Source organism: Hyperolius riggenbachi, chromosome 11, assembly GCF_040937935.1.
Source record: "Hyperolius riggenbachi isolate aHypRig1 chromosome 11, aHypRig1.pri, whole genome shotgun sequence".
NCBI lineage: Eukaryota > Metazoa > Chordata > Amphibia > Anura > Hyperoliidae > Hyperolius > Hyperolius riggenbachi.
The window spans coordinates 206381736-206401370 of NC_090656.1; the positions used below are offsets into that span (position 1 = coordinate 206381736).

The 19635-nt window shown below is 46.6% G+C and overlaps 1 protein-coding gene across 1 annotated transcript in view; it reads left to right on the forward strand.

Annotated features, from left to right (window-relative positions):
• The first annotated feature begins 2710 nt into the window (after positions 1–2710).
• LOC137538076 (natural cytotoxicity triggering receptor 3 ligand 1-like) overlaps positions 2711–19635 on the forward strand; it is a 52386-nt gene continuing 35461 nt past the window's right edge. Inside the window, exons 1-2 of the mRNA XM_068260056.1 lie at positions 2711–2804; positions 8411–8749. Of these exons, the coding sequence (XP_068116157.1) occupies positions 2711–2804; positions 8411–8749 (433 nt within the window). The remainder of the gene's footprint in view (positions 2805–8410; positions 8750–19635) is intronic.

Genomic DNA, 19635 nt, shown 5'->3' on the forward strand with positions numbered 1-19635 from the left:
ATGCGGAAGTGACATCACTTCCGCATATCGAGCGGGTGCGTCCAGCGCCCGCTCGTACATCTGGTCGGGTCGCCGCTGATCCTGAGGTCTGCTGAGAGGTAGGGGGGGAGCGGCGGCGGCTAGAGGGGGGGCCTCCCTGTCACTCACTCACTCACTCACTCCCTAAAGGGGCTCCCTGGCACGCACTCACTCCCTAAAGGGGCTCCCTGTCACTCACTCACTGCCTAAAGGGGCTCCCTGTCACTCACTCACTCCCTAAAGGGGCTCCCTGGCACGCACTCACTCCCTAAAGGGGCTCCCTGTCACTCACTCACTCCCTAAAGGGGCTCCCTGTCACTCACTCACTCCCTAAAGGGGCTCCCTGTCACTCACTCACTCCCTAAAGGGGCTCCCTGGCACGCACCCACTCCCTAAAGGGGCTCCCTGGCACGCACCCACTCCCTAAAGGGGCTCCCTGGCACGCACCCACTCCCTAAAGGGGCTCCCTGGCACGCACTCACTCCCTAAAGGGGCTCCCTGTCACTCACTCACTCCCTAAAGGGGCTCCCTGTCACTCACTCACTCCCTAAAGGGGCTCCCTGTCACTCACTCCCTAAAGGGGCTCCCTGTCACTCACTCACTCCCTAAAGGGGCTCCCTGTCACTCACTCCCTAAAGGGGCTCCCTGTCACTCACTCACTCCCTAAAGGGGCTCCCTGTCACTCACTCACTGCCTAAAGGGGCTTCCTGTCACTCACTCACTGCCTAAAGGGACTCCCTGGCACTCACTCACTGCCTAAAGGGGCTTCCTGTCACTCACTCACTGCCTAAAGGGGCTCCCTGGCACTCACTCACTACCTAAAGGTGCTCCCTGTCACTCACTATCGGGGTCCCTGTCACTCACTACCTAACTGGAGGCGCCTGTCACTCACTAGCTAACCTGGGGGTCCCTGTCACTCACTACCTAACTTGGGGGGCTACCATATTAAGGGGGCATTCTGCCTATTTATGTGAAATGCTGTCTATTTATGTGCCTCATGACTGCTGAATGTGTCTTGTTGGGAGCCTTATGATTTGTTGGGGGCCTCATGATTGCTGAATTTGTCTTGTTGGGGGCCTCATGATTTGTTGGGGGCCTCATGATTGCTGAATTTGTCTTGTTGGGGGCCTCATGATTGCTGAATTTGTCTTGTTGGGGGCCTCATGATTTGTTGGAGGCCTCATGATTGCTGAATTTGTCTTGTTGGGGGCCTCCTGATTTGTTGGGGGCCTCATGATTGCTGAATATGTCTTGTTGGGGGTCACATGATTGCTAACTGCGAGACTATGGGAAAAGCTGAATCCTTATCATATGAGACAATATCATTAAACCTACTTTTTTAGCGTTTTAAAACAGAAAATAAAACTGGGAGGTTCTAAAAAATTGAATACATTTTTCAGGAGTAGGATGGATGAAATTGTTTATCTTCACAGTTTATTTTCAACTTGGATTTTCCATAATGTTCATGTATGAGTTAAAACGTTTGTACAGTATTTAGTTTAAATTGCTGTTGCCACTTTGCGATAGATACCGGTAAGTGACTTTTGGGTTGCAGTTTGGGCACTCGGCCTCCAAAAGGTTCGCCACCACTGTCCTAATCTGATGTCCCACCATTGCTAGGTTCATGTAAATTTGTCTCCACCCGTTACCACACCTATATTCTGGTCCATGGCCCACCCATTTTTTGGTGCGGCGCGATAAGCACGCCACACAACGTGATCGTCATATTTTTGGCACGCTAGCTGCAGTGTGCTGAATTCTGCTGCCTACAGTATGTACAGTATACGCTGTTCTCTAGTGCCTGCACTGTGTGCTGATTTACCTCCAGTGTGTACAGTGTAAGGTGTTACTCTGTGCCTTTATTGATTGTAAACCAGCTATATTGTATGCTGATCCCTGCTACTTTCAGTATGTACAGTATTAGCTGTAAAGCCTGGTACACACATACAATTTTGATTAGCCAATTTTAGCTCTGTTCAGAAAATTCATTGTCTGTTGGCCCACTTACTGCACGGGGGTGGGAAATTGGGGGTCAGTGATTGACCAATCAAAATTGTATGTGCGTATACATCTTTGATCTATGCCTATACTGATTGTAAATGATCGAAATAAAGGACAGGGGGCTCCGTCCAATATTTCGATGGGCAGGCCCGTTATCCGTAGCTTACACCGCTGCTAAGTTCATGTACATTTGGCCCCACCCACTCACCTCATGACCACGCCCATTTTTTGCCGCGGCGCGCGCTGGTGCCCACAGGTGCCACTGATCTCCAAGGACCCTAGAAACGCCCCTGTTGATATTGAATCGCAAACGCTCTGAAAATGGTGCAGGAGCCGCGTTTGCAATTGGATAGAAAGCTCATCGTTTATATGAGAACACCCACAGAAGCGAACATTACACTAGCGCTTTTAAGGCGATTTTTTTTAAAATCGCCAGCACTAAAAAAAAAGAATTGCCCCTTGTGAACAAGCCCTAAAACTGTGTATATGGTGAAGAAGGGGTGGATGAATTGTTTTGTCTTATTCCTCCTGATGCCCCTCCCCTCCCCTGCTGTACCTCACACTGCTATACCTCACACTGCTATATATGGGGAGTTTTATGTTACCAGCAGCAGCAGGTGTCTCTGCAGCCTCTGCCTGTTCATCTGCTCAGAAAGTGAAACTAAGAATCCTCTTCTCGGAGAGCTACAGTATGGCGCGGAATAGAGGCAGCTCGCTTTCTAACATGATGCCGAGATACTTTTGTGTCCTCTCTCTGTTGCTCATAGTGCTTGTTAGAGCTGGTGGTAAGTAACTGATTATTCTGGCTGTATGTAGTAACCGATCTGTAACTCTGCCTGACCTGATACGTCTGCTTTAGCTTATGTGCTATGAGCTGATTGATTGACAGTTAAAAGAAAAAAAAAATTCTGTACCATTTCAGACTAGAAAATAAAAAAATACAATTCATGTTCTAATTATAAAACTGCAGCATTTAAAAATCCTGCAGTGCATTTAGTGAATGTCAGTAAAATTGCTGTGCACAGTTATCACATAGCAATTTTATTGTTAATCACGCCGAGGACGTAGCGTATGCTGTGCAATTAGTGCAAAATGTCCCTTTTCTGGATGGGCAGTCCCTCTTTGGAAACCCGATCCCTCTGTCCCTCTTTCTACCCCATTTGTCCCTCTTTCAGAACTGATGTACAGATCTGTGTAAATATGTGTATTTTTCTACTGAAAAATATGTTTATTTGACTCAAACTTTATTCCCATCCTTTAAATTGATATGTTTCTTCATTTAAAATGTTAATATAAGGAAAAACTATTGATGATAGAAAGGACCAGTGTGGTTTAAATTCTAAAGTTACATACAGGGGCAGGGGTGTGCTGGGGGCGTGGTTAGGGGTGTGGCAGGGGTGTGTCTTAAAGTGTCCCTGTTTCTCATCTCAAAAAGTTGGGAGGTATGCATCTGTTATGCTACTTGAGTTGTGAGCATTACACTTACAACGCCCACATTACCTAGGTAACGTGAGTTGCACTAATTGAGCTATGCACACGACATTACCAGTGTAATTGCCTTGCGCTTCCTGCGCACTGTAATATTACCAACATTTGCTGAATATGAGCCCTTGTCTCATTTTCTCAGTGTTGGGAGCTGGAGTGACAGGGTGCGTTCATACTATACGCCTTATGCAGGCTGCATGGTGACGCATTACCCATATAAACACATGGGCATATTTACTCTGATGTGTTGGAATGGACCACATTATTAAAATTCACTTGTTTTCAGTGAATTTATGGATAATGTGAGTGTTAACAAGCATGTTACAAACAATTGTGTTATCGCCGGAGGCGTAGCTATGGGTGGGTAAGGGGAGACATGTGTCCTCGGGCGCAGCACTGTGAGGGCATTCAGCACAGCCGCTGCACCCCCCACGTGCGTAAGAGGGGGCTTGATGGCTGCCTGAAGTGCCCACGCTTCTCTCACTCTCTCTGCAGAGGAGTGCAGAAACGTTAGCATCAGCAGAAAAAGGGGAGCACATCTAGCTATATAAACAGGGGGAAGGGGTGTACATCTGGCTATATAAACAAGAAGAAGGGGGCACATCTGGCTACCTAAAGGGGGGCACATCTGGCTATCTGAATGGGGGAAGGGGGCACATCTATCTATTTATGGGGGGAAGGGGGCACATGTTGCTATCTAAACAGCATTTGTATATCTGTCTCCACCCATGACCACACCCACATTCTGATGCGTGTCCACGCCCATTTCTTCCAGGAGGGGGGGGGGCACAAAAACGTTGTCCCTGGACACTGAACACCCTAGCTACGCCTCTGGTTATTGCCTCACAAGAGTTCAGATGTGTTGGTCAGTCTTGATCAACCTTGCACACATCGCTGTTTACATGTTCAAATTAGGACAATAACCCTCTCAACCTCACCCTGCCCATGGTGATAATCTGAATGCTGGGAAAAAAGTCTAAGGCCCGGTTCACATTGGCATTTTAAGCCAAATGGATCCGGTAAAGCGAATCCAGTCTCCGCTTGCTTCACCGGATCCGGATGGCTTGGTGCACACTGGTAAACAAATCCGTGAAAACGGATCTGCTCACCGATTTTCACTTCGTTTGCCAGGTGACAGAGGGTGCAGCAGCCCAATGGGTGAGGGAGGGTGCAGCAGCTGGGCAGGTGGGTGAGCGAGGGTTAAAACATACCGAATGGTCTATTGAAGCCAGCGGTAGAGAGGGTTTCAGGCCTCTGTCTTCTTCCACATCATGTGACTACACAGCGCATCATGTGACTAGTCACATGAGCTGGAGTAATAGGTGTTGGAAGTACTTAAAGGGAAATCTATTGTGAAAGGGAGAGCCAGCCTCCCTCCAATAGCTCCGTTAGTGGCAATGACCCCAGCGAGCCTCCCCTCCCTCCCTTCCTCTGATATTCACTGACTGTGCTGCAGCCTGTAGTGATGATCAGTGTTACTAACACTCCGCCTGGGAGAGTGGCTGCTCTGCTCGCTATAAACAGAAGGGCCTTTTTCTGTACTGTGGCTTTAAGGGCCCCTCCCTTGATGAGGTCATCAACTTGCCCACATGGACATACTGCGCAACTGCCGGAAATAATGGTCACCAAATGTAATACAATTATTTTCAAAGAATTAAATGAATAGCCTGTAACATCTAAGGCCTTGCATGCCACCTGGTGGGGAATCGAATTGTACAGGGGATCCACATCAATCCCCACCAGGAAGGACCCTGGGGGAAACCACAATGTCCAGAAGGACCCTCAAAACATCCCTGGTGTCTTTAGGATGGTAGTTTCATGACAATGGGTTTAAGCCTGCAATCAACATATTGGCCCAACCACTCCGTAGGACCCCCATTTTTCAAGTTTGCCTGATCCAACTGGCAGATCAACTCACACAACTGTTTGGCTGATATTGTGCAATTGGCAACATGTGTACAAGTTGTTTGAATGACTTGTACTTGTTTTGAATGTGACCATGTCATGCAGTCTGTCATTTCAATCCCGTGCGCAGTATGTAAATAAGCTGGTCGTTTAGTTGGTTTGGCTGTGTGTAAATAGAGGTCGTGGCAACGGGTTGACGTGCGGTTGGTTGTGTCGTTGTGTGCCTTGTTGGACGTGTGGTATTAAGACAATCTCCAAACAGGAAGAGATGTTTTGTGCCAACAAGAGATGAGAAGTAGGATGATGGTATCTCTTCTGAAGGTCACTGTTGGCATCGCTGACTTGTAACAAATCATCCACCACAGTAAAAATACAGCACTATTAGGGCTCTTTCACACGAGCAGTTCGTAGGCAGTAAAAAGACTGTTGAACTCTGACATCTGCTTGCTGCTGCCTGGTAAATGCTCGCTGCTGCTTGGTAACTGCTTGGTGAGCACATAGTTCAACTGCCCATGTGAAAGGGTCCTTGAAGAGACACTGAAGCGAAAAAAAAATTATGATATTATGATTTGTATGTGTAGTACAGCTAAGAAATAAAACATTAAGATCAGATACATCAGTCTAATTGTTTCCAGTACAGGAAGAGTTGAGAAGCTCCAGTTGTTATCTCTATGCAAACAAGCCATTAAGCTCTCCTACTAAGTTAAGGTAGCCATACACTGGTCGATTTGCCATTAGATCGACCAGCTGACAGATCCCTATCTGATCGAATCTGATCAGAGAGGGATCGTATGGCTGCCTTTACTGCAAACAGATTGTGAATCGATTTCAGCCTGAAACCGATCACAATCCGTGGAGCCGCCGCTGCCGCCTGTCCCCCCCCCGCGCATACATTACCTGATGCTGGCTCCCGGGCATCTTCTCCGCATCTTCTCCACGCTGCACCCGCTCCATCCCGGCGCTTCCTGTGTCACTCCGTGACCAGGAAGTTCAAATAGAGCGCCCTCTATTTGAACTTCCTGGTCACTGCAGTGACAGGAAGCGCCGGGATGGAGCGGGTGCAGCGCGGAGAAGATGCGGAGAAGACGCCCGGGAGCCAGCGTCAGGTAATGTATACCTGATCGGATCGGTCGCCGCTAGCGACGCGCTCACTACCCGCGGACGAGCGAGGGTAATTTCCCGCACGGTGCGATCGATGGACCGATCCGATTTCGGGAGGAAATCGGATCGGCGGGTGCATTTAGCGCGAACGATTGGCAGCAGATTCGATCCCAGGATCGAATCTGCTGTCGAAACGGCCACGAATCGGGCCAGTGTATGGCCACCTTTAGTCCTGGAGAGGGCTGTTATCTGACTTTTATTATCTCAACTGTAAGTGAACTGTTTACTTTTTCTCTGCTAGAGGAGAGGTCATTACTTCACAGACTGCTCTGAAAGACTCATTTTGAATGCTGAGTGTTGTGTAATCTGCACATATTATAGAATAATGCAATGTTAGAAAAAACACTATGTACCTGAAAATAAAAGTATGAGAATATTTTCTTTGCTGCTAATCTTCTAGTAATTATTCATAGTACACAACCAATTCATTATATCATATATTTTTTTTCGCTTCAGTGTCTCTTTAACGTAATGCCTGGCTGGTACACACCATGTAATTTCCTGCAGATAGATGGATCGAATCAATTATTTCCGGCTGGTCTAATCTGATTTCCAATCGTTTTTCTGATCAGTTTTGTATAGAAGCGATCGGAAAATCAATCAGAAAAATGATCAGAAATCAGATCGGACCTGTCGGAAATAATCGATTCAACCCATCTATCTGATGGGAAATTGCGTGCTGTGTATCAGGCATAAGAGACAGTGCATCACTACTGCACTATAACTTTATGCCCTTTCTATACCTACAGTACACTTGCGAAACTTCAGTGTGGTATTGCCACATCATTGTTTTCCCTGTGGATTCATAAGAAAGGCTGCATAAATGTGGAGGATTATTACCCGATGCTCCCTCAGGCAATCCAATATAAGATTGTTGTGCCTTTTTCTATCTTTTTGACATCTTCAGCTCTGTACTCTAGTTGTTTATTGCATGTCGGTAATGGAGGATGCGTTTTGTGCAGAGAGTCCTCCGTGTACGAGATCCAATGTTCCATTTCCGAGCCCCGTTCCCTGATTTTTTTCGATATTTTGCCTTTTCGAGACTGTGTCCAAAGCATTATTGTTGTGGGTTGGCAAGTGTGGATAACTTCTAGCAAGTTTGCCATGTCAGGCTGACTCATGTGGCATTTTTGTCCGTTCTCCACTCATCTCTAAACTGATAGTGAACAGCTCTAATGTTATAAATAGGAGCCAATCACACTTGACACGTTGCAATGGATCTGTGATATCTGTTGCGGTAAGCAGGCCTCACTTCTGTGCAGTCTGCAATAATCGGGGCAGGCGGGTGCATTTCCTTATATAGCCTATGGGGGCAACACATCTATCCTGGGCTACGTGATCCCGCCGCCACCATTTGGTCCCTGTACACAGCCCAACGGCCAGCAGAAGCATGGGGATCAATGGGAATCCTCAGCAACAGGGAGAATTCTCATTGGCTTATGGTGGACCATTGAAAATTCTCCCTGTTGCTGGGGAGGAATGGTGTAATGCAGCATACGGAGGGCCCCATGCTTCTGCTGGCCTCCGGGCTGACTACAAGGACTGAGCAGCGGCGATCACTTCGGATGGTGCAGAGCAGCTGCAAAATGGACAAACTGCATCTACTTAGCGGATGTGCTTACTGTGCCGTATGCATCCACTCAAACGGGAACCGAGCCTTAAAATATTTTAAGCATACAGAGTACAATGTCAGAGCATGCCTTTGTCACCTCTTCCCATTCAGCTGCATCCATAGCAACCCATGGGGATAAGAAGTGGCAAAACATTGGAAATTGGTTGGATTAAATGATACAATGTTTGCAATTAGATTTTCTAATTCATGAATTTTTATGTTTTTTAGAAGATCTGAAAGTCACGATGGGAACGTCAACGATATCAGCACAGAGAGGAGAGAGTGTCACCATCCCCTGTAATATAGCTAACATTGATAACAACCAAGTAATAGCAGTAGAATGGAAGAAGACTTTAGAGAACAGCCCTGAGAAGGATGTGTATGTTTATAATAATGGACTTGTGACGGCTTATAGAGAAGGAAGTTCTATGGATGTGGAGGAGGTCCTGAAGGGTAACGCTAATCTGCACCTCCCCAACGTCCAGATATCAGATGATGGAGAATACACCTGTAGTGTGACCAACACACCCAAGGAAGCATCGGGTAAAACTGCTCTACAGGTGTCTGGTAAGTCTCCCTATAACAACTTTTTTCAATTTCAATGTAATGCTAAATACAAAATTGTATGGAAATGAGCAATTTTCTATATTTGCATTCATTTTTCAGATGTGAAAAAAAAAAATCATCTAAATATAGGTGTTTAGGGGTGTGACACCTTCAATATGTCATATCAGATGCATCATAACTCATGCAGTCATATTTCAATTGCCAAATCACCATGTCCTCTCACTCACACAAAGGGCTTGATTCACTAAACCATGATAACTCAAATATCACACCTTATCAAAGATATCACACCTTATCAAAGTTCACACCTTATCAGAGTAGCATACCGAGCGCTACAAACTTATGCCTGCTAATTGGCAATGGCACTCGTCCTGCCCAAAGCCCCCGCGGGTTCGTAGCACTCGCTATGCTGCTCTGATAAGGAGCGTTAACTTTGATAAGGTGTGATATCTTTGATAAGGTGTGATATTTGAGTTATCGCGGTTTAGTGAATCAAGCTCAAAGAGTTTAAATTTTTCAGAACAGCAAACCTTTCAAACACGACAGTTAATTAACCTTTTTTAGCTATAACTCAGCAAAATACAGGTGATTAGTTTAGCAAGCTTGTGTCAAAGAATTTCACTGTCTGAATAAACACCCCCTGCTGACAACAGCTAACAAACTAAGCTCTGAAGCAGACTTTAGGTCTGCAGCACTTAATGGGACACTATTAAACCAAGTGTTCTAAAATGACAATGTACAAATAATGTCTAAGTAGCTGTGTACACATTTTTCTACTTTTCATGTTAAATATTATAATATAAAGCTTTAATTAATTGTGTGTAGATTTTAGCTTCGTTTGGAATGTCTTATTTGCTTAGGTGAATCTCTGCAGTCTGACATGCTAAGAACAGTGCAATATTGAAGCAGAGTTATGTTAAAAGCCTGTCAAGTGTCATGTTTCACACACACAATTACAAATGTTTATGTTGCACATAAGACATATTTGCTCTGCTCTCTGCAGAGAGCTCAGTCAGAGACAGGCAGAGCTTTCTCTCACACACACACACAGAGTTAACAGCTGCACTGTGAGGGAATTCCCCCTCCCCTCATGGCTTAGTCTGCCTCAGAATCGCCGTCAGAAAAGTGTTAAAGGAATTAGATAACCGTAAACAAAGAGATAAGAATTCAAATGTATATGTTATGGCCAGAACCTGATGTCTTGCCACATCGGGTTCTGGCTGGTCAAAAACTAGAAATGGCCGTGTCACTGCGACCAATGTGAGAACTATTAGACTTAAGCTGGCCACTAACGGTCCAATTTCTAGCGAAAAATCGTTTGAGCTATCAGAAATTCTGATCGGACGAAAAATCGTTCACTACACCATCAACTAACCAATCATTGCTTCCTTTTATCACGACCACCAAGAACATCCAAATTTTCGTTCGACGAAAATTCATTCGGGCGACATTTTTTTCACTCGTTCATAATCGATTGTGTCCACCAATGGAGATTATTTACAACCAATCCGATCAGAATTTCTGATCGCTCGAACGATTTTTCACTAGAAATTGGACCGTTAGTGGCCAGCTTAAGGAGCCGTAGTTGAGGAGTCAGAGTCATTTTGGGTACCTAGAGTCAGAGTCGGCGGTTTCATAAACTGAGGATCGGAGTCAGATGATTTTTGTACTGACTCCACAGCATTGTTTGTTAGCTAGGTTGCAAATCCCTGTTTATTCCTTTAAGGAATAGCTAGCCAAGGTCTCTTCACCTTGTTCAATATGGAGAGTGGTGGAAGTATATTACCCTTGATTTCCAGCGCAAAATTAATTGAACTTTATTTTACTCCTTGTACATTCAGTTGAGATTGTATCATGTATGGGCACAACAACCAATCTTAAACGTTTACTGTGCTCACAGTGGATTCACCTGCAGAAGTATCTAGTCAGGGGTCCCCAAACGTTTTGGGTCGAGGGCCGGGTCAATATACTTAAAGAGAATCTGTATTGTTAAAATCGCACAAAAGTAAACATACCAGTGCGTTAGGGGACATCTACTATTACCCTCTGACACAATTTCGCCGCTCCCCGCCGCATTAAAAGTGGTTAAAAACAGTTTTAAAAAGTTTGTTTATAAACAAACAAAATGGCCACCAAAACAGGAAGTAGGTTGATGTACAGTATGTCCACACATAGAAAATACATTCATACACAAGCAGGCTGTATACACCCTTCCTTTTGAATCTCAAGAGATCATTGTGTGTTTCTTTCCCCCTGCATCTCTCATGCACTGAAGTTTCAGGCTGCTCTTTTCTTCCTGCAAACAGCTTTGCCCTTGTCTGTAATTCCTCAGTATGTGAAAGCCCAGCCAGCTCAGAGGATGATTTATCCAGCTTGTTAAATATAATAGAGCAGAGAGAACCTGCCATAATCTAAATAACACACAGGCAGTGTGCAGAGAGGGGCCTGGAGGGGGGAGATGCATCACAGAACCACAACACTGAAGAACTTGGCAGCCTTCCAGACACAGGCCGACAAGTCTGACAGGGGAAAGATACATTGATTTATTACAGAGACTGTGATAGCAGAAAGTGGTGCTGTAAGGCAGAACACATTAGAATAGCTTTTGGAACTTGTAGGATGATAAAAAACAGGATGCAATTTTTGTTACGGAGTCTCTTTAAGATTGCTGGGGGGCTGGAGTATACATAAAATTATGTAGAAGTCTTTGCGGGCCAGACAGTGAAGTATACCCAGGTGACAACCTGCAGTCCAGTTGGACAGCAGTGTCACCTGATGTGGAATTTGATTGGAAACCAGCAAATTACTGCTTTCTGGCTTCCATGTGGATGGGTGGTGCCAGCACTGCTATTCTTTATGCGGACCACCAATATTTAAAGATGTAGCTGACCGCATCTATAAGTAATACATTTTGTGTGTGTGTGTGTGTGGGGGGGGGGGGGCAGTAACAAAGCCTCAGGGGGCCACATTCGGCCCGCGGGCCTTACTTTACGGACCACTGCTCTAGTGGATGAGACCTGTATGACAACTGTGGCATAGTATGATGGGTTTCCTCAGTGTTTGTCACAAGGGGTTAGACAGTAACTTAATGCAACTTATTAGACAAGGTTGCCCCTTTTCCTAAATACCGTATTTTTCGCCGTATAAGACGGAGCGTCTTATACGGCGAAAAATACGGCATTTACGAAAAGGGGCAACCTTGTCTAATGAGTTGCATTAAGTTCGCCGATTTTTGCCCTCTTTTGTTTAGAGGGCAAAAATCAGGGAAAAAAATAAACGAAACCTGGTCTGGAGCGTCCATACATCAGGAGCGTCTTGTACATGTCCTCCCCCAAATGGTGTCCTCCTAAGTTCCTCATGTGTCCCCCATGTCTCCCCCCGTATGCCCCATGTCTTCCCCCTGTGTCCTCTGGTGTGACCCCCTTGACCTCCCATGTCCTGGACTCCACTCTGTGTCCTCCTGTCAGCCCTCTGTGTCCTCCTGTCAGCCCCCTGTGTCTTCTTGTGAGCCCCCTGTGTCTTCTTGTGAGCCCCCTGTGTCTTCTTCTCAGCCCCCTGTCTCCTCCTCTCAGCCCCCGTGTCCTCCTCTCAGCCTGCTTGTGTCTAGGGCCCCCAACCCCCCCCCCCCCCTTCCCCCTGTGTCCTCTGGTGTGACCCCCTTGACCTCCCATGTCCTGGACTCCACTCTGTGTCCTCCTGTCAGCCCCCTGTGTCCTCCTGTCAGCCCTCTGTGTCCCCCCCCCCCCCGTGCAAACAGCGGCAGCAGCTTACCTCCTCCATCATGCCCACGTCGATTGATGACATCCGGGTTCTCCGTGCGGCTTCCTCTAGTACCAGGCTTCTAATGACGTGTCATTGATGCGGGAGGGAGGAGACGCAGGCAGGGGGGAAGCCAGGCACAGCGGGTACAAAGGCAGGGAATCCCCAATGGCGGCGGGTCGGCGGTTCGTACCGGCGGGCGTTCGTGAGTCGGGGATTCCTTGCCTTTGCCATATAAGACGCAGGGACTTTTTCTCCCCACTTTTTTGGGAGAAAAAGTGTGTCTTATACAGCGGAAAATACTGTAATTCTCTAGGAAGTACATATTTAGTTGAACGCCAGGCACAGCTGTTATGAAAAGTGTACCCAGCCCTGTTAAAATGGCAGGATTTGTGATGTAAAAAACACAATATAAGTCAATTAAAAACTTTTCTCACCTTTGATGTGACCTATGCCCTGTACAGTGCTTTTGAAAGAAATCTTTTGGAGGAGGGGAAGACACTAAGAAGATAGAAAACCTACAATAAGCTGACTCCATAAGTGTCTATACTCTTAAGCCGCCTCTTCCGCGTCCCCGCGCGTGTCCGCCGCGTTCCCGCTCGCCGCGCGTGCGCCGGATTCGATTCCCTGCTCGTCCGGAGCCGCTTATCTTCCGCTCGATTCCCTGCCATTGTCCCCTGGCGGGGAACGAGCAGGGAATCAGCGGAAGCAAGATCTGTCCTGTCGGATCTTATCAATCGAGCCGCATCAGCGGCTCGATTGATAAAGAGGATCGGAGCCTCATCTACCCGTGTAGATGAGGCTTTAAAGTAAAACACACCTTCAACAATGGTTGCTCGCAGGGATCAACACTTTGGGCGACAGTTTGAGCCACAATGCTATTCAGACACATCATTAGCCTCTATGGTACTGACACGTTTTGTTACTTTGGAGTGGGGGGGGGGGGGGGGGTATGATGCGTGTCTCCAGGCAGTGGGGCAAGGAGCGGGAGGGGTAAGGAGGGAGAACAGTGTAGTTGGCCAGGGCTTGAACGAGATGATCAGGCACTCCGGATCCCTCTCTGCCGCACCTGGGGGATATGGGCAGCTGTACACACGTTAGATTCCTGGCATAAAACCATCTAGCATGTGTATGAGGCTTAATACTGTGTGAAAGCACCTTTTTATTTTCCTTATATTCTGGGCTATAACTCGAGAAATTTAGGGCATTCTGGCTGCGGGTGGCTCTAAGGGGGATAGAAATATTTGCTGTGGCCGCTTTGTTTACAGGAGGGGGAATCAGAATAAAGTGTGCTACTGTAGCAATTCTTCATAGGGGAGAGAGCATGTTATTAGTTGTAACTGGGAACCAGGAAGAGTTTGTGACTGCAATACTTTATGCAGTGCAGTCAGCCAGTCACTAACCCATCCTGGTCCCTAAATGCAGCCTTTAACCCCTCCTGGTCCTCAAGTACAGCAAGTAACCTTTCTGGTCCCCACTTGCAGTCATGGGCCAACTTATAGTTGAGTTAAAAAAAAAAACAGCCGAAGAGGGTCTAATACTTTGGTCAACTTAAAGACGAAGTCGACTTACATTCAACTGTATATATTTTTACAATACGCTTCCGCATACCCCGAAGGCAGGAAGTGACCGCAAGTGAGCGTCACTTCCTGCTTGTCCCAATGTCAGATGGGGACTACTGCGTAATAATGCGGTATTCCCCAAAGGCCTGTTTTTGGCGGCACGGCTGCCGCATCACCAGTTTGCAGTGTGAAACTGGCCTGAGGGACTCCTGAAGGCATTAAACACTGCAGGCAAAGTAACCATTTGGATTGAATGGTGAGTCCACACACTATACAATTTCGATTTTATGTACAACCAATAGAATCTGCAATCTCATATTGAGATTGGGTTAGTGCCACCATTTCACATTAGCATGCGAATACGCAAATCTTACTCTAGCTAGTCCTGTAGAAAAAAGGGTTAATTCAAGAACCTTTCTAGCGATAGCAAAATATAACAATATCAATAAAAACGTGGTTATGGTGGGGAGCGCATGCGCACAGCGGACTGAGAAGTCGGCTTTATCTCAGACCTGTGCGAGACTGGGTGGAAAATAGCAGCTTCGTCCATGCACACTACCTTCTCACCCACAACAGCGGTAGTGCAGTTTATCAGAAGCTCCCATGCATCTCCTGGATTATGGCCCAAAACACCCGGGCTAGAGCAGGAGCTAAAAATCAACCTGTTAAGGCCGCCAGAGAAACTTTCAAGATGGCGTCCGCAACTTCCCCGGAGCATGGGGTAGAGAATGGCTTTGAGGATGGCATGGAGCAGACCCCCGCAGCTCTACATATAGAAAATCCAAGTTCTGCCGCCAAACAGATCACAATGGAAGAGCTGAGAAGCATCATCCGCCAGGAGGTGGTAGACGCTAACAAGCAGCTGAGTTGCGAGCTCAAGCTTCTCCGGGAAATCAGGCTTTTGGGCCAGAGAACCAACGAAGTGGAGGAACGGCTGGATAATGTTACCACTGTCCTAGAGGGGCACGAGGAGGATATTTGTCTGCAGTCAGAGGTACGTGTTTTGCATGACAGATGAGAAGATTCTAAAAACAGATCCCGCAGAGAAAACATCAGAATAAGAGGGATCCCAGAATTTGTGCAGGACTTGCAGGGATTCACTACTGCGCTTTTGCAACCTAACATCCCTGTAGAGCAGCTTGAGATGGATTGTGTACACAAGGCCCTCTCCCGCCCAGTCCAGAATGGCCGCCAAGAGATATAATTTTGAAATTCCATCATTATCTCACTAAAGAAAAGATCTTACAAGCAGCGAGGAACAAAGTACTTGCTAAGGCCATGCCCAGGCTCGGACTGAGCCACCGAACCACCGATGGTCCCATCGGTAGGCCACGGCTGCCCTGCCTCCTGGGGGCCCCAGAGCTGAGAGGGAGGGGTGCACAGCTTGGAAGGGGGAAATTGGGCACAGAGCGGCGGGGAGGGGGGAATTCCCCCCTCCCTCACCTAGGGGCCCCCCCTTCCGCGCGCCCCCTCCTCCAGAAGTGCAGCCAGCAGCGAGCAGAGAATAGCTTACCGAGCTTCAGATGATGCTAGCTCTGCATGCCGCTGCTGTCTGCTGGTCTCCGTCTCCTACAGTGACGCTGTCCAATCATGCTCTCGCAGTACATCCTGACCAGCAGGCAGCAGCGGAAGAGGGGTGCGCGGAAGGGGGGGGGCCCTAGGTGAGGGAGGTGGGAGGCTTCCCCGCTGATCTGTGCCGCTGCCCCCTCTTCCAAGCTGGGGGGGACTTGCATTTTGTGGGGGTATCTGCCACCAACCTGATTGCATTTTGTGGGGGTATCTGCAGCCAACTTTTGTCGGGGTATCTGCCACCAACCTGATTGCATTTTGTGGGGGTATCTGCCACCAACCTGATTGCATTTTGTGGGGGTATCTGCCACCAACCTGATTGCATTTTGTGGGGGTATCTGCAGCCAACCTGATTGCATTTTGTGGGGGTATCTGCAGCCAACCTGATTGCATTTTGTGGGGGTATCTGCCGCCAACCTGATTGCATTTTGTGGGGGTATCTGCTGCCATCCTGATTGCATTTTGTGGGGGTATCTGCCGTCAACCTGATTGCATTTTGTGGGGGTATCTGCCGCCAACCTGATTGCATTTTGTGGGGGTATCTGCAGCAAACCTGATTGCATTGTGTGGTGGTATCTGCCACCAACCTGATTGCATTTTGTGGGGGTATCTGCAGCCAACCTGATTGCATTTTGTTGGGGTTTCTGCCACCAACCTGATTGCATTTTGTGGGGGTATCTGCAGCCAACCTGATTGCATTTTGTGGGGGTATCTGCAGCCAACCTGATTGCATTTTGTGGGGGTATCTGCAGCCAACCTGATTGCATTTTGTGGGGGTATCTGCAGCCAACCTGATTGCATTTTGTGGGGGTATCTGCAGCCAACCTGATTGCATTTTGTGGGGGTATCTGCAGCCAACCTGATTGCATTTTGTGGGGGTATCTGCCGTCAACCTGATTGCATTTTGTGGGGATATCTGCAGCCAACTTGATTGCATTTTGTGGGGGCATCTGCCGTCAACCTGATTGGATTTTGTGGGGGTATCTGCTGCCATTTGACTACTTGATGAATTATCATGAGGCATGTAACTACTTGAATATTTTATCTAAAATGTATCTGGTCAGACCTAATCTCTGTGAATAACACCGCTACTTATTTTGTGGTTTTTTTTTTGTTTTGTTTTTGAAGTCTGCCCATGACTCATCATGGCCGCGCCGATGTTCCAGTGCGTGGTGACACCCATTTGTAGACATATCCCTATTGGAGACTGTCCTCAGAAGTGCTCACAATCTATTCCCTACCATAAAGTCATGCAAAATTTCTAGAGTACATGTGTATGTGAGCCCAAAATGGGGGGGGGGGAGGAGGAGAGGGGGGCGGGCCCCAGGCTGAAACTTCCTCGGTGGGCCCTTAGTGTCCCAGTCCGACCCTGGCCATGCCTATCAAATTTACGCCGACCTGGCCCCGGCCACATTAGCTAAAAGAAGAGAAATGCGTCCTTACCTAGTTGTACTTAAAGAAAAAGGGATATGCTACCGCTAGGGATTCCACTTTCAATTAATCTTTTCTTTTCATGGCAAGACAAGCAACAATCAATTTGCACCATAGAGAGGAGGCGCAAGATCACTTCTGGTTACTTGGCCTTACTTTGCCTGGAGCAACCTCCTCAGTCAGCATCAGGTGGCCATTCTCGTGGACCTTCACAGAACCTCAGCCCTACAAAATCTGCATCTCCAAAGGAGCAACATCCTACTAAATGTCACACTCAAATCCTGAAGCAGGTTTTGCAGTAATCATTTCAAAAAGTTCCATGAAGATTTGAATGAAGCCGCTATGACTTCGCCGTCTGCCTCGATTTTCTTGTGGAACGAACACTTAGCATGCCACCCTGCCTGTGGGAGACAGGCAGGACTGCCACTGCTCTCTCCGCATAACTGGTACTCTTTGCCATATTTCTTTTATCCCTACCTTATTGGTTCATGGTAGATGTGCCGTAACTGTACTTTTTTTTTCTACCAAAGGTGCACCTGTTAGCCTTAGTTCTCTTCTATGGTTGCTGTTTACGTACTTTGAACCTTACTGAGCGATGCTCCTTCTATATCAGTCACCTGAAACACTGCTGGACTTCTATGCAGTGCTGAGTGCTCGTTGCGCTTAATAACTAATGATCCACTTGAGTTTACTGCTGCTGTGTTCTCTCTGTGTGCATATTCTCATCCTCCTTACTATCTTGGCTGTAAAGTTTTACTGCTGCAGCAGAATGTATAGATTGTTTGCGGTTCAAATTGTATGAATGTTTGCAGGCAGGTTAATGTTTACCTTAAATGTACTGTATGTTAAATGGTGCAGCTCTTCTCTTGCTTTATGCTTTCTTGTTTAGATTTAAAGCCATTACATAGTGTTCTATAACTAATCCTGCGGTATCAAATGAAACACTGTTATATGGTATTCTCTTTCAATGGGAATGTCCGAGGATCAAAAAGAAAAAAAAAGATCTACTTACCTGTTGGTGATCACGCTAACGTAGTCTGGAACGTTCTGCATTGCGATCAAGTGTGAATGCAGGATCCTGGAAAACTCCTACATTAGCATTTGCAAAATGTAAATCTAATTTAAGTAATGCTGCTCTGCTTTGATAGGATGAACGCTATAGCTTAGAGGATACTCTCCCAAAATTCGAGAAGGTTTGGAAGTCCTACTTCCTTAGTTATTTGCACTGGCTTCCACAGTCTCTTCTTGAGGTATGATGAGAAAGGCTGCCCCCACGGGTCCCCGATGGCTTACATTAAAGGGAAGGTTCAGGGAGGGGAGTGAAAAAATAAAAATCAATTTCCACTTACCTGGGGCTTCCTCCAGCCCGTGGCAGGCAGGAGGTGCCCTCGCCGCCGCCCCGCAGACTCCCGGTGGTCTCCGGTGGCCGACCCGACCTGGCCAGGCCGGCTGCCAGGTCGGGCTCTTCTGCGCTCCAAGGCCCGGCACTTCTGCGTCATCGGACGTCCTCCGGGCTGTACTGCGCAGGAACCTTCCCTTTAAAGGGACTCAGAGCAGTGCCTGTGGCTATGCCTTTAAGCATACCCACAACTAATTAATTATATGCTCACACCTACCAGCATGATGTTTGTAATTATATCCCCCGGGTTCCTTGTATTTCATTGCATTGCACTCAATGGAGCTGCCGACACTGGGGAAAGTGTCGTCCTGCATACGAAAATAACGAAAACTAAAAGGCGTAGGGTGGCGGTTTATATATCATTGGAAAGAGGAGAAAGAGAGCTTCAAAATGGTATGCATCTTTCCATAGTTACTGCACTGCTCGGAGTCCCTTTAAGATGACAATAAATCTGCGTTAGTTCGACAGACTATTCTTTTCTTCCCCTCTTTCGTCCTCTCTCTTACTTTCTCCCTTCTTTTCGCATGTCCTTCTCTACTTCTCTTGGATGGGCCTTGCCCCACCTCAGGTATATTGAGCTGTATTATACTGCTTATAAGTATGACTCTATTAATTGGTTGTTTTTATTTGATTTGTTTTTCTTTTTATTTGCTTTTGTAAAATGGTTATTAGATAGCAAGGTATTCTTTGTCTAGATCTTAGGACCCACCGATCCTGCGCAGTGGTCTCCATAAGAAGCAAGTAACATGGACTATATGTTGACTTCATCAAGATGTCAGTATTTGTTGCCTTGATGCTAATGACATCTGACTGTAATATCTGTGGAAATTCATCCGCTTCCCACAAGGTTTATTGTACCTTGTACTTTTATATTTATACAACATTGTTATTCTTTGTTATATCTTGTTATGTTTGAAAATATAATAAAACATTTTTGTGGAAAAAAAAACGGTTATGGCAACATTCTCTTCAGAAAAGCGTGACTCTTTGCAAAGCTATTCAGAACAAGCACGTAAACAAGCAATTTTTTTATTGTCTATTTTATAGGAAAATAATGCATAATATGAATATAGGAAATTAAGATTGTTATAGTAAATTAAAAGGGAATACAAGTGAAAATTATAACTAGTTATAGTCTGAGCAGTTTGTAGAAATTACCATGTCCT